At 51.6% G+C, this 11,466-nt stretch overlaps 1 protein-coding gene across 2 annotated transcripts; it reads left to right on the forward strand.

The window, feature by feature from the left end:
* Nucleotides 1-4: 4 nt before the first annotated feature.
* On the forward strand, nt 5-6,115 carry L3HYPDH (trans-L-3-hydroxyproline dehydratase). 2 transcript variants are annotated; one of them, XM_044436636.1, is made up of 6 exons: nt 423-455; nt 2,288-2,355; nt 3,293-3,462; nt 3,605-3,727; nt 4,848-4,985; nt 5,898-6,115. In XM_044436636.1, the coding sequence occupies exons 2-6, from the start codon at nt 2,334-2,336 to the stop codon at nt 6,021-6,023; spliced, it is 579 nt and encodes a 192-aa protein (XP_044292571.1). In that variant the 5' UTR covers nt 423-455; nt 2,288-2,333; the 3' UTR covers nt 6,024-6,115. The 2 variants fall into 2 exon arrangements, with proteins under 2 accessions (XP_044292570.1, XP_044292571.1); XM_044436635.1 differs by lacking the exon at nt 2,288-2,355 and having other exon boundaries at nt 5-455.
* Nucleotides 6,116-11,466: the final 5,351 nt, after the last annotated feature.

Below are 11,466 nucleotides of genomic sequence, written 5' to 3' on the forward strand. Positions count from 1 at the left end.
GGAGATGCACGCGGGCGGGGAGCCGCTGCGCGTCGTGCCGCCGGGCGCGCTGGGCCCGCTGGAGCCGCCCGCGGGGCTGCCGCTGCTGGAGCGCCGCCGCCGCCTGCTGGCCGCGCCCGAGCTGGACGCCGTGCGGCGGCTGCTGATGCACGAGCCGCGCGGGCACCGCGACATGTACGGCGCGCTGCTGGGGCCCAGCGAGCTGCCCGGCGCCGCCGTCGGGGCGCTCTTCGTGCACCAGGAGGGCGCCAGCGCCATGTGCGGCCACGCCGTGCTCTGCCTGGCGCGCTTCGCGCTCGACTCCGGGCTCTGCCCGCCGCCGGCCGCGCCCGGGGAGGCGGCCGTCACCATCCACTGCCCGTGCGGGCCCGTCGCCGCCTTCGCCTCCTGGGACGGGCGGCGCAGCGGCAGCCGCGTCCGCTTCCACAGCGTGCCCGCCTTCGCCGCCGCCGTCGGTAGGAGTGCGCGGGGGGCGCCGGCGGCCGTGCAAAGGGGCCCGCCCAGCCGAGTGCCCTCAGCTGTGTTGGGTTGCAGTTCCCATCATCCCACGCATGCTGGCAGGCACCAGGCTGTGGGCGGTTGTCCCACATGTTGAGCGGGTATGGGCAGCTTCCAATCCTATCCTGATCTGGAACCCACTGGGAGCTGCACCCCTGCAAATAGTTGCCACTGAATTTTGGTGGCCCAGGATAAGCTGAGTTTTCCACAGGATGCAAGAATTGTGGGGCATACGTTTTGATTTAATGCAAAGGCGCCGTCCCAAAAGCCCTGGGAGAACACTGTTGTGCATTCAAAGTGCCCCCTCCCCACATATTTTTCAAAAGGGAAACGAGGTTTTTCCACTGTAATTTGGGGGCAGCAGCAGCTGCATAAATAGAAGGGGCATGTGGGCTATCTATCTCTGAGACTGATTACTTTTTACTTATTACATTTATATCCCACTTTCTTGTAAGGTTCCCAAGGCAGCTTACATAGAGCTTCACCTTTCCATTTTATCCTCTGGACAACTCTGTGAGGTAGATAAGGCTGAGAGTCAGGGACTGGCCCAAGGTCATCCCATGAATTTCATCACTGACTGGAGGCTAGAATCCAGGTTTCCTGAGACCCAGGCCGAAGCGAATCCCTGTGCCATACTCCCTGCCCTGTATAGCTTTGCCAAATGGTCACCCAGGTCCTCGCCTCTCTTAGAAGCAAGCGCCTCCTGGAGGTACCATCCTTTATCCTACTGGGTGCCTTCACAAGACCAGCATGAGCCCGGTTTCACACTAGTCTTGATTCAAGTACACGTACCTCCTGCTTTTACCCACGAGGTGCCTGCTTTGGCTTCTCTTAGGAGTACCAAGCATGCTATGAAGGACCCTGCAAGAGTTTATCTTTCACATGCAGAAAGCCCCAAGAATCTCCAGGCAGGACTAGGAAACAATCTTCTGGAGGCCTCCAGGGCCACTGCCAGCTAGGGCAACAACCCTGGGCGAGATGGCCTAGTAGCCTGACTCCATGCAAGGCAGCATTGCTTCCTGTTGCAGTTACTTCCTCCATTATACACACTGTCACCCTGCTGGTTCTGAAGCATGGATCTATAGTTTGTGTACACTGACTTCCCCCCCACTCCCAGGGCCTTTTCAAACTTAAGCTGCCCTATGGAGTTCTACAAGGCAATCCTTTTCAGAAGCAAACACCACTATTTTCAGAAGGCCTGTAGTGAGTGCTTTGAATTAGAGAAAGTCATTACAGCTTCATCCGCATCCCATATATCTTCTAGCGATTCAGTCTGTCACTTAGTACTAACTATAATTTTTACCTAAAGCAGGTTTCAGTTGTTATGGAGAGCAAAGAGGACAAGACCTCTTAGATGGGGCATTTTGGTTCTCAAGCACAGGAAACGGGTGTATGAGGTCATGAATGTATCTCTGGACCACTTACTACAGGACCCATCACAGACTCAACTAGCTAATAGTAGCTTTCCCTAAGGAATCATGGGAGCTGCAGTTCTGTACAGCGGCTACTCTTTCTGCCCACAGAGTTTGGCTTTTGGGTAGGATAGAAATGCATTAAATAGATGCATACCTATTTTAATTTGTGGCATTTTCACTAAATTTCCAACATTCTTTGGAGGAAGGCACAATAGTTCAACTTCTATAAAATTGACATATGTTTGGTAACCCCCAAACCCATTAACTTAACAGTTGGAGGAATGTGAACTTGCCGTTTGTTGATCTGACTGTGCGTGCCGTAGGATAGATGACGATTACTAAAATAATCAATCCTCTTTTCTGCTATTCCCCAGGCTATCGCTTTTCTGCATCTTGGAAGCAACACCTGCACTGCTTCTCATGTTTCCCCTCCTGAGCTGCTGTACGTTCTTTTATTAAATGCATGTAGATGCCTGTGTTAATCATCCGCTTTGCACTTGGCTGTGATGCATTTTACTAAAATCATCCAATGACTGCGATTTCTGTTGTCCGAAGTTTTCATGTGCGGTGTGGAAAAAACTTCATGTATCTCATAATTTCAACATTGTAAATCAGAATTATAGTATCCTGCTAGTGAATTGAGGTGGTCAATGTTGAAAAGATGGGAGCAAACGTGGGAGGCCTGGGAAACCAGAGGAAGGTTCCAGCTTGCAGGAAGACTTACAAAATGTTTGCAAAATCAAATGGGGGTGGGGGTGGTAGTGGAGGGAGAGCCCCCATAGGCTCCTGAGCATGCTCAGTTCTTGGACTATTTGGAAAGTGAGCAAGGGCAGCTCAGCTTACTCCTGCCATGCAGGAAATGAAGGAGTGAATCTGGTGTCTTGGTAAAGTTTGCTCTGCCCAGGTTTCCCTATGGGTGGGAACACCAGGTGGGAATCCACCTTCAGAGCGGTCCCTCAGGTTCCAAATGGTATCCTATCCTGGCCTGTTGAGTGTCAGTCAGAAAAGAAAAGTTGCCAGACAGGAATACAGGAAGGGACTCCCTGCAGTATTTTGTTGGAGGTCTCGATTTGTGTCCACTAAGTGTCACCAAATTAACTTTGCTCATACGCTTCAGATACTGGCTCCACTCAAGACAAGTTCTGAGTTGAGCATGCCAGTCAGTACTGAGCTATTTGCAATGAAGCACATCTGCAGGTTTTTGTGTCGGAGGAAAACGCTTGGTTTATAGTTCCCAGGCTGCACAGTCTTTAAGTGGATTTATCACTGTGTAGCAAGGCAGCACTTTTGGGGTAGGTGGGCGTAGGTGAATAACCTGCAGTGGTGACACGTCATGTCATTCTGTGCCCTCCCCGCCCCTCATTTTGTTTTACTGTTAGATGTGCCCATCGATGTTCCTGGTTATGGAAAAGTGGTTGTGGATATTGGATATGGTGGCACCTTCTATGCGTTTCTTAGCGCTGACCAGCTGGGGCTTGATGTTTGTTCTTCAAAGATCAGGGATCTGGTCGACGCGGCATCTTCAGTAACTGAAGCCGTTAAGGCTCAGGTACAGTCAGACGTCTTCGTTCTCTGTTATCTAGCCAGATAGATTAATGCACTGCAAGGAAGTGCCCAAGTTAGAAGCCTTTAACTGCTTTACCTGTATATTAACTAGGTTGCTTTTAATAAATGGTTAACATTTTCTCTAGTTTAAAGTTCACCATCCTGACATTGAAGATGTGGCCTTCATTTATGGGACTATACTGACTGATGGAAAAGATGAATTTAGTGATGAACCAACAAGCAACATATGTGTGTTTGCGGATGCACAGGTAGGGAGTCCCGTGCAGGAGAAGTTTTGCCTTGCCTTTTCTCACAGGCTTCCCAAGTGGTATTTGCAGCTGTGATATCCAGTGGGACAAGGCAAGGCCCTTGGATTGTTGGCTCTGTGAAGGGAAAAATGGTTTCTCCTGGCTCTTAAATGAATAAGAAAACTGTCTTGAAGACTAGTTGCAGCTCCCGATCAACGGTATCTTAAGTAAAGGAACAGGGAGTGACAGAAGAAAAAACAGAAGATTCCAGACTGATGGTAACCCAGTTGTGTTTGATTTGGTGATTGTTAAGAAAGTCGTAAAGAAAATTCACTCTTCTGTTGTATAAGTGACCTTCTGTCCACCCGTCCGTCCTTCCCTCCCTCCCTCCCGTCTTCATTCAGTATAGCCTTAATTAAAATCATTTATGATTCTGGGCACGTAGCCCCCCCCCCCGCATCTTTAATACAGAATAACAGCTCAGCAGTTGTGTAGGCACTCAGGTTAGAAGCCATATGATTGCCACCTATTTTATTAGTTCTTTTTCCCATGGGCCTGCTCAAGGTGGCTAATGCTCTCGCATGCCTCAGCACAGAAGAGCAGGAAAAACTGGGCTCTTATGAACGAGGCTTACAGAAAATCGGAGGCTTTGCCATTCCTGCCTCCCTTGTCTTCTGCTGCAGTTCGGATGGCAAATGGGAGACACGGGCTTGGTCCCAGCTCCTGATGGCCAATGAGTTGCTTCTCTTCTTTCATTACTAAAGGATTGGTTGGTGTGCCAATTGTGGGGCTAGCCCAAAGTCCTCTTCCTTTCGTAGAGAAGGGGAGTGTAGCAGAATTTACTCGCTTAAGATACTAACATTTGCATTAGTATGCGTTCTGTGGATTCTTCTGCCACCTGCGGTGAGTTGTGTGATGACACGATTTTCTCATGGCAATCAATGGCATTTTGTTACGAGCAGCTTCAAATTGCACCTGCTAAATCCTCTTAGTACATACCTGTGCTGATAGTCAGCTTCCCAGCATGGATAGTTAGACAAAACCTAGTGGTCGGCACGGGCAGGCACAGAATCGCAGCGAAACATTCACTGCGTCACTGAACACGGCAGCGACAAACGTGGGGTGTATTTTCCTGAACTAGGTTGACCGAAGTCCTACGGGGTCGGGTGTGACGGCTCGCATCGCCTTACAGTATCATAAAGGACAGATTAAGCTGAACCAGACCAGGACCTTCCGAAGCAGCTCAACAGGCTCCTTGTTCACTGGGAAAGCAATCAAGGCAAGTCCCAAACACGTTTCTGTGGGGCCTTCCCCTCAGTGGCGCCTTATGAGCCATGAAAATAGCATAATTGGATCATTTAGGAACAGTTTGCCCAAATTAGGATGCGAAGCACAGGTGGGCAGTTTCATTCTTTCTTGGGTCTGATTAAGGTGAGGACTCGGATCCTTCCAGCAGTATTCACAAATGGGCAGAGCAATCAGTGACCAAAAGGCCTCTGGGAAAAAGAAAACCAGCAAGATGTATTTGGCCCAGGAGGCACCCAAGGCAGGGAGAGGGTGGCAGAGGCACAGGGAGCAATTGCCGCGAAGGCAGTGTGATGAAGTCGAGGTGCGTTTGATGTCTCTCTGCGACGGCACCCTCCCAAGTCCTCGTCCACCTCTTTGTTCACATGAAGGCCCCAGAGCGTGAATAGCATGGCCCCGCCGCTCAACATAAATAGTCTTCCTTTTGCTTTTATATGGGCTGTATATTTAGGATCGTAGAAGCAGTCCAACACTGCATCCCCTTTCCCCCCACAGCTCCCCCAAAAAGCCTTTCTAGAGGGTTGGGGCAACCTACACAAACAGGTCATACACTGGAAGGGTAGAATCACCATATTGGGGAGAGGGATTTTGTGCGTCCCTCGTACAAGCTTCCCAGTTTTGTTGCTTGCTTTCTCCCACAGTAGCCAGTGAAAGGTTTTGCATGCCCACCTGGCCCTTTGGGGGCAGTATATGGGAAGAGAAAGGCCATTGCATGTTGGGTGTTACCCAATGGCAGTCTCGTCTTTTCAGTTCTTAACTTGGTTTTCAATCGCGGGACGCATCATTCCATGCATTTGCCTGGCACCTGCAAAAGGTATGTCCCAATAAATCTGTGAGTGGCTTATGTTTTTTCCAAGTTAACTAGAAGCATTTTCTTTTTTCCCAGGAAACGAAGTGTGGTGACCATGATGCTGTTATAGTAGAAGTCTCAGGAGAGTCCTTTTATACTGGAACATCAACCTTCACTTTTGAAGAGGAGGATCCCCTAAAATATGGCTTCTTTCTCAAGTAACTGGTCTACAGTTCTCCTTCTGTCTTTCTGTTAACTCTGATGAAAAAGATGGATGCTATCTTTATGTTTTTAAACCTGGGTATACCACCTGATTCTTACAGGTAATTCATACAATTTAGAGCATGGGTCCTCCAACTACGGCCCGGGGGCCAGAGCTGGCCCGCCATGCCCATTTATCCGGCCCGGCATGCCCATCTGGAGCCGCCTCACACCGCCCACCTTGCCCCACATGCAGGGAGGTGGCAGTTTGCTCACTCGGAGAAAACAGTCTCCAAGCAAGCAAGCTGCTGCCTCATGCACCCGCCTTGCGGCGCATGCCCGCCCTCGCCTCGCCTCGCCTCGCCTCCCTCGCCATGCTCCTCGCCCCGGCCCAAGCGCGCTGCCAGCACCACCTTTCTGGCCTGTGCCCAGCACCGGCACCTTTCAACTGGCCCCCTGGTTGAAAAGTTTGAGGACCCCTGATTTAGTGTCTCTCGGAATTCTGTAGGTCCTTGTTTCTGCATAACAAGTAATGAGCATAGTGACCGAGGGCGCAGGTGCAGTTTTCTTGAACTCTCTGCCTGCCAGACCCTCACAACGAGGGAGAGATGCTTTGCGGCAGCCCTCAGCCCCTCTGGCTACAGGTTCCAAGTCTCCCTCCAGATGATTTCTAGCAGGACAGGCTTTCTTTGTCCAGCTCTGGGCACCCTCCCACTCCCGATCTTTTCACAATCCCCTTTTCAGTCATGTTCTGTATGGAATTTCCAGTCGCCAGTCAACCTGTTGACCCACCTTGACCAAGCAAAACAAAGGTATCTTTCCCCTTTGGACTCTTCCCTGCTCACAGGCCACTGCAGCCAAAGTAACCACAATTGTTCCATGCTCCATGCACTGCATCAGAGCTGACCTCTGGCTCCTCAGTGATGTTACAGCCTCACAGAGGCCACAGACAGACAGATTTTAAGCAGAACAAAGCATAAACATGTGAAAATGCAGCTTTTCTCTACAACATGTATGGCGCTGCTTTTCACACTTGTGAAAACACTATAAACGCCTGCTCTTGTTGTCATGAGCTGCAGGGTGGTCAAGTTTAACGGGCAGGGCAAGGATGGAGTCTTACAATACCTCCGAGTTCTTTTATTGGGACGAAGAAGGATGGCTCACAATCTCCAGCCTGCTACACAAATACACAGAAACAGAGCGAGTCAGAAGGGTCCTCCTGGGCCATCTAGTCTGACCCCTGGCTCCAGCTGGCTCTGCTCATGATGTGCCCACCATGTGCACGTCCAGCCTGTCTTTGAACACCCGCACCGATGGGACCTCAACCACCTCCCGGGGAAGCCCATTCCACACCCTCGGGGTCCTGACTGTCAGGAAGTGCTTCCTGGCATCTAAATGGAACCCTGGCTCCCTGAGCTTTGCTCTGTCGGAGCGCGTCCTGCCTTCAGCAATACGACTTCAGGGTTTTCAGTAACTAGAACAATCCACTGAGTGACAAGTATAAATACACAAAGCAAAAACTCAAGACAGCGAATTACAGTGCAGTATCACAGTTCAAAGGACAGTGGCCGCCACCTTCACAGTTCTGCAAGTTGCCTCTGTTGGTCTCGGCTGCTGAGCTTTGCTGACTCTCGCAGGTTAAGGCTTGCTCTTTCAGTCTTTGTTCCCTTTTTCACAGTCCTTGGTCTTCTGGGATTATCCTGTTTCCTCCTGAACAAGCCCAGCACTGACAGCTTTCTAAAAACATGCATCCCATTTTTTCCTCCATTCTCTCTTGCCTCACACAAGGTACAGTGTAAGGCCCTCTAGAAACAGTGTTACATACTTCTTCCCTCTCTTCTGATAACATGTTGTCCTGTGAGCCGTCCTGAGGCTATATAGCAAGGGGATGGCATATAAAAACTTTAAATAAGTAAGTAAGTAAGTCGTATGGTGTGTTAGGTCCCCTAGGCCATTAAGAACCATGCAGTACTATGGCCCACCCCATAAGCATCATTTTTGGCAACAAGGCAGGATAAAAATTGCATTTTGGCAGGCTGTGCTGAAAGAGAGGCAAGCAAATGGGTCAGTCCAGTACCTGCTCATTTACCCCCTTCCATAAGAGACATACCTGCTTTGGCCTGTCTGTCCCTGAATTACCCCAGTTCTGAAAACCAGATACAAGTTTGGTAAAGCCCGTCAGACTAATCACTTGGAGGCAGTGCTTACTCATCACAGAAGACCAAGTTGCTACTTGTAGCCTGCAGCTGCGTCTTCCTCTCCTCCACCTCCTGCGCCAGGGTTCATTTGGAGCTCTCTCGTTCATACACTCTCTTGCCAACACCAGTCTTCCCCACCGTACATTTTCTGGCAATCTGCCACTCCCTACCAAATCTTCAATGGATAGGTCTGCAATCCCTATCAAATTCATCCTGTTGCCTGAAATTCTTCTCACCTTGTGGAGTTTTCTGACTCCATCTTCCAGCCCTCATAAACTCCTGTGTCAGATCTATTGAACCTTTTGCATCCCCCTCTGTATCTTTTCCAGCATCGTCTCTCTGATGTCCTCCAACATTTCCTTCAGCTCCTTTCATGTTGGCTCTTCTTCCATCAAGACAGGAATCTCCATCCATCTTCCCATCTATGCAGGATTGTCTTCAAGGCACAATCATGTCTCTGAGGATATGGTTCCACAGGAGCCTTACCTAGCTTTTGATTCCTCAAGAGGTCTTAGTGCTTCCCCTGCACTTAAAATCCAAGAAAAGTGTTCCTCCATAACCCTAGAAGAGTATTTTTCACTCTTGCAGTCTCTTCTTTTCATCATGCCACTGCCTTCCCTCATCTTCCTCTGCAGTGACTTTAGTTCACTCAGTTGCTTTCTCTTGTCTTCTGTTCATCTACTTCTTTCTTCCTTGGTCTTCTCTGATTCTCCTTCAATCATTTTGCTCCTCTGCCTGTCCAGCAAGAAGAGTCTTTTTTCAAAAACTGCTCTGCTTCCTCCTGCTTTATGCAGCTTGCATTCCAAGGTCCATTGCGGCAGACTTCACTCACTCCCATAAGCCCTCTCTCCTTATGGCCCGAGATAAACAACCTCTTCAGTTATGTGGGCAGTGGACACTAAATATGCTCCTTGTCCACGGTAGCCTCAGCCCTTGAGAAATCTCCTCCAACTTACAGCACCCCTATGAAGGAAAGCTCCACACAATGTCGTATCCAGGACAGCCCTGCTCAGCTCTTGCAGATTCCAGGCTCTGGCTTCCTTGATGGAGTCCGTCCAGCTCACAGCTGGTCTTTTTTTCCTCTTCTGTGTTCGACTCTCCCTAGCATGAACATCTTCGCCAGGGAGGCTCAGCTTCTCATGACGCTTCCAAAGTATGGCAGCTTCAGGTTTGCCAGTTTTGTAGCAGAATTATGCTGAAGATCACGAGGGCCCTGTTCAAAGTTGCAGAATGTGTTTATGAACTGACTCTTGCCCAGTCCTTTTGCCTCTTGCCTAGGTACGTACACATCCAGGCCCAGAACTGACATGCACGCTGAGCCCAAAATGAGATGTGGCAGCACAGAGAGCCACTGGGCCTTGTCCTGATTTTTTTATTTAATTGGCCTTTCGGGCCATCTAGGCAAGCACCGGGGGAGAGAAAAGGAGCCCAGGCACCAGCAGAAACCCATAGATATCCTCAGACCTGGCTTCCTCCCTCCCCCACCTCCCAGCATGCTCCTTTTCTCCCCTCCATGTTGAGGGAGGGCAGGGGGCTCAGCGTTCAGTCCCAGCTCTAACTGCAGGATCGCAGACTCTGAATAATCCTGCACCCTTTGCCTCATCGAAGCCAATGCTGGGAGACTCTAGGATTGTGCCCTAAGCATCTTTGTGGTTCTTAGTTCCACTTTGCGCTTATTTTTTAAATACTTGGCCCTCAAGTCCGCTTTGGACTTTCTCCTCTTTGTGTGAAGTCCCAGGAATACTAACAATTAAAACAGATTTCTTGTAATAAACTGATTAAATGTGTAATTCTGATAGCGCACAGTGGTTTGACCCAAAATAACAAAGTATGTAGAACTTATGGGGAAAGCTTCATGCTATGATTTTGTCTTAAGGACACACCCGGGGAGGGGAAAAAATCTTACCATTGTCCAGAATATGACACTTTTATTCTGCCACCAAGCCATACAATTAATCAGGAAACTTGTAACAGAAAGAAAAGTTTATAAAGCTTGGATGGTGGAAAATACTGGACTCTGATCATAAATCCTTAGGAAACGCGAGAAGAAAACAAGACTGTGAGGATAAAATGCGGAGGGTGGTGGTGTGTGCTGCAGGGGGAAAACGGAAGGATGCAGTGCCGGTGGTGACAGCACATTGCATCCACTAGACGTGGGATGGGAAAGGCACCTTAGGCCGGCCTGCAGTGTCTGCTTTGCTCTTCAGGGCACGCAAGGGTGGGCACCGCTTCTCCCTCACCTGCTCCCCTGGGGCCCGAGGCATGAAGTGACTGGGTGCACACCTGCCCCCGAGCCAAGCCGCCCTCCTCCAGATTGGCACCTTCAGGCACTTTCCCTAATGTGGGTATTGCATGCTTCCCGCCTGTGATCTCTGCATGGCAAAACTGAAGGTGCCACTGGCTGGTGAAGGGGCCTCTGGTAAGAGCGCTTTGGGGAAGGATCCTCACAGAAATCCGACAAGGCCCAGCACCTCTTGAGTCCGGCTTAGCTGGGTGGGGAGTCCTGGGCATTGTAGGACGACCTTCTGTCGGAAGACGCATTTTCGAGCGGGCCCGGAGCAAGTAACATTTGGAACTTGCTCGCACATGCCGGCAACTCCGACCTCGGTGTGCTCGCCCCTCGGCTCTGTCACCCTTTCCCACGTTTCCGCCTTCCATCGCGCGTCCCGGCAGGAGGCAGACGCTTGCGAGATGCCGCAGCGACGGGGGCGCCTGTGCATCCCCGCCCGCCGTGCAAATGCCGAGCTCGGCTCCGACCGCGAGCGGGGGCGGCCGGTGCGCGCCTCGGGAAGAGCAGCCGGAAGAGGGGCTGCGAGGCGGCGGGAGTCGCCGCGGCGGCTCCGGTCTCTCCCGCGTGCGCAATGGGACGTGGTTTCCCGGGGCAACCGGCAGCACAGACGTCAGCGGCTCGTTTGAGCCCCCGAAGGTCTCCGGAGCGGAGAGGGGCGCGGGAGGGAGGCTCCCGGGAACGGCTCGGCTCGAGCCGGGCGGAGAAGCAAGGGCAGGAGCGACGGCGGAGCTGCTCCTGCGCGGCGGCGGAGGCCTCGCCCCCATGGCGCCCCGCTCCGCGCCCAGCCGCCGGAGCCGCGCTCAGCAGCGGGGCGGGGGCGCGTCCGCGGCCAGAGGGCATGGGCGGCGGCCCGGCCGTCCCCGCTGAGCCCGCGCCCCGCTCGGAGCCGCCCTCGCCCGGGGCGCGCCATCGAGGCCCGTCCCCGCCGCCGCTGCCCGGAATGCGCCCCCCGCCCGCCCCCCGCACGGACGGCGGC

The sequence above is a fragment of the Varanus komodoensis genome, unplaced genomic scaffold (genome assembly GCF_004798865.1).
Source record: "Varanus komodoensis strain SLA01 unplaced genomic scaffold, ASM479886v1 scaffold3, whole genome shotgun sequence".
NCBI lineage: Eukaryota > Metazoa > Chordata > Lepidosauria > Squamata > Varanidae > Varanus > Varanus komodoensis.

What these genes read in the sequence shown, in the direction of transcription:
- L3HYPDH (XM_044436635.1), top strand. Translation starts at nt 5, where the DNA reads ATGCACGCGGGCGGGGAGCCGCTGCGCGTCGTGCCGCCGGGCGCGCTG. An exon ending in GTGTGTTTGCGGATGCACAG is followed by an intron (nt 3,728 to 4,847) that starts GTAGGGAGTCCC and finishes TTCCTGAACTAG; the next exon opens with GTTGACCGAAGTCCTACGGG. An exon ending in TCACTGGGAAAGCAATCAAG is followed by an intron (nt 4,986 to 5,897) that starts GCAAGTCCCAAA and finishes CTTTTTTCCCAG; the next exon opens with GAAACGAAGTGTGGTGACCA.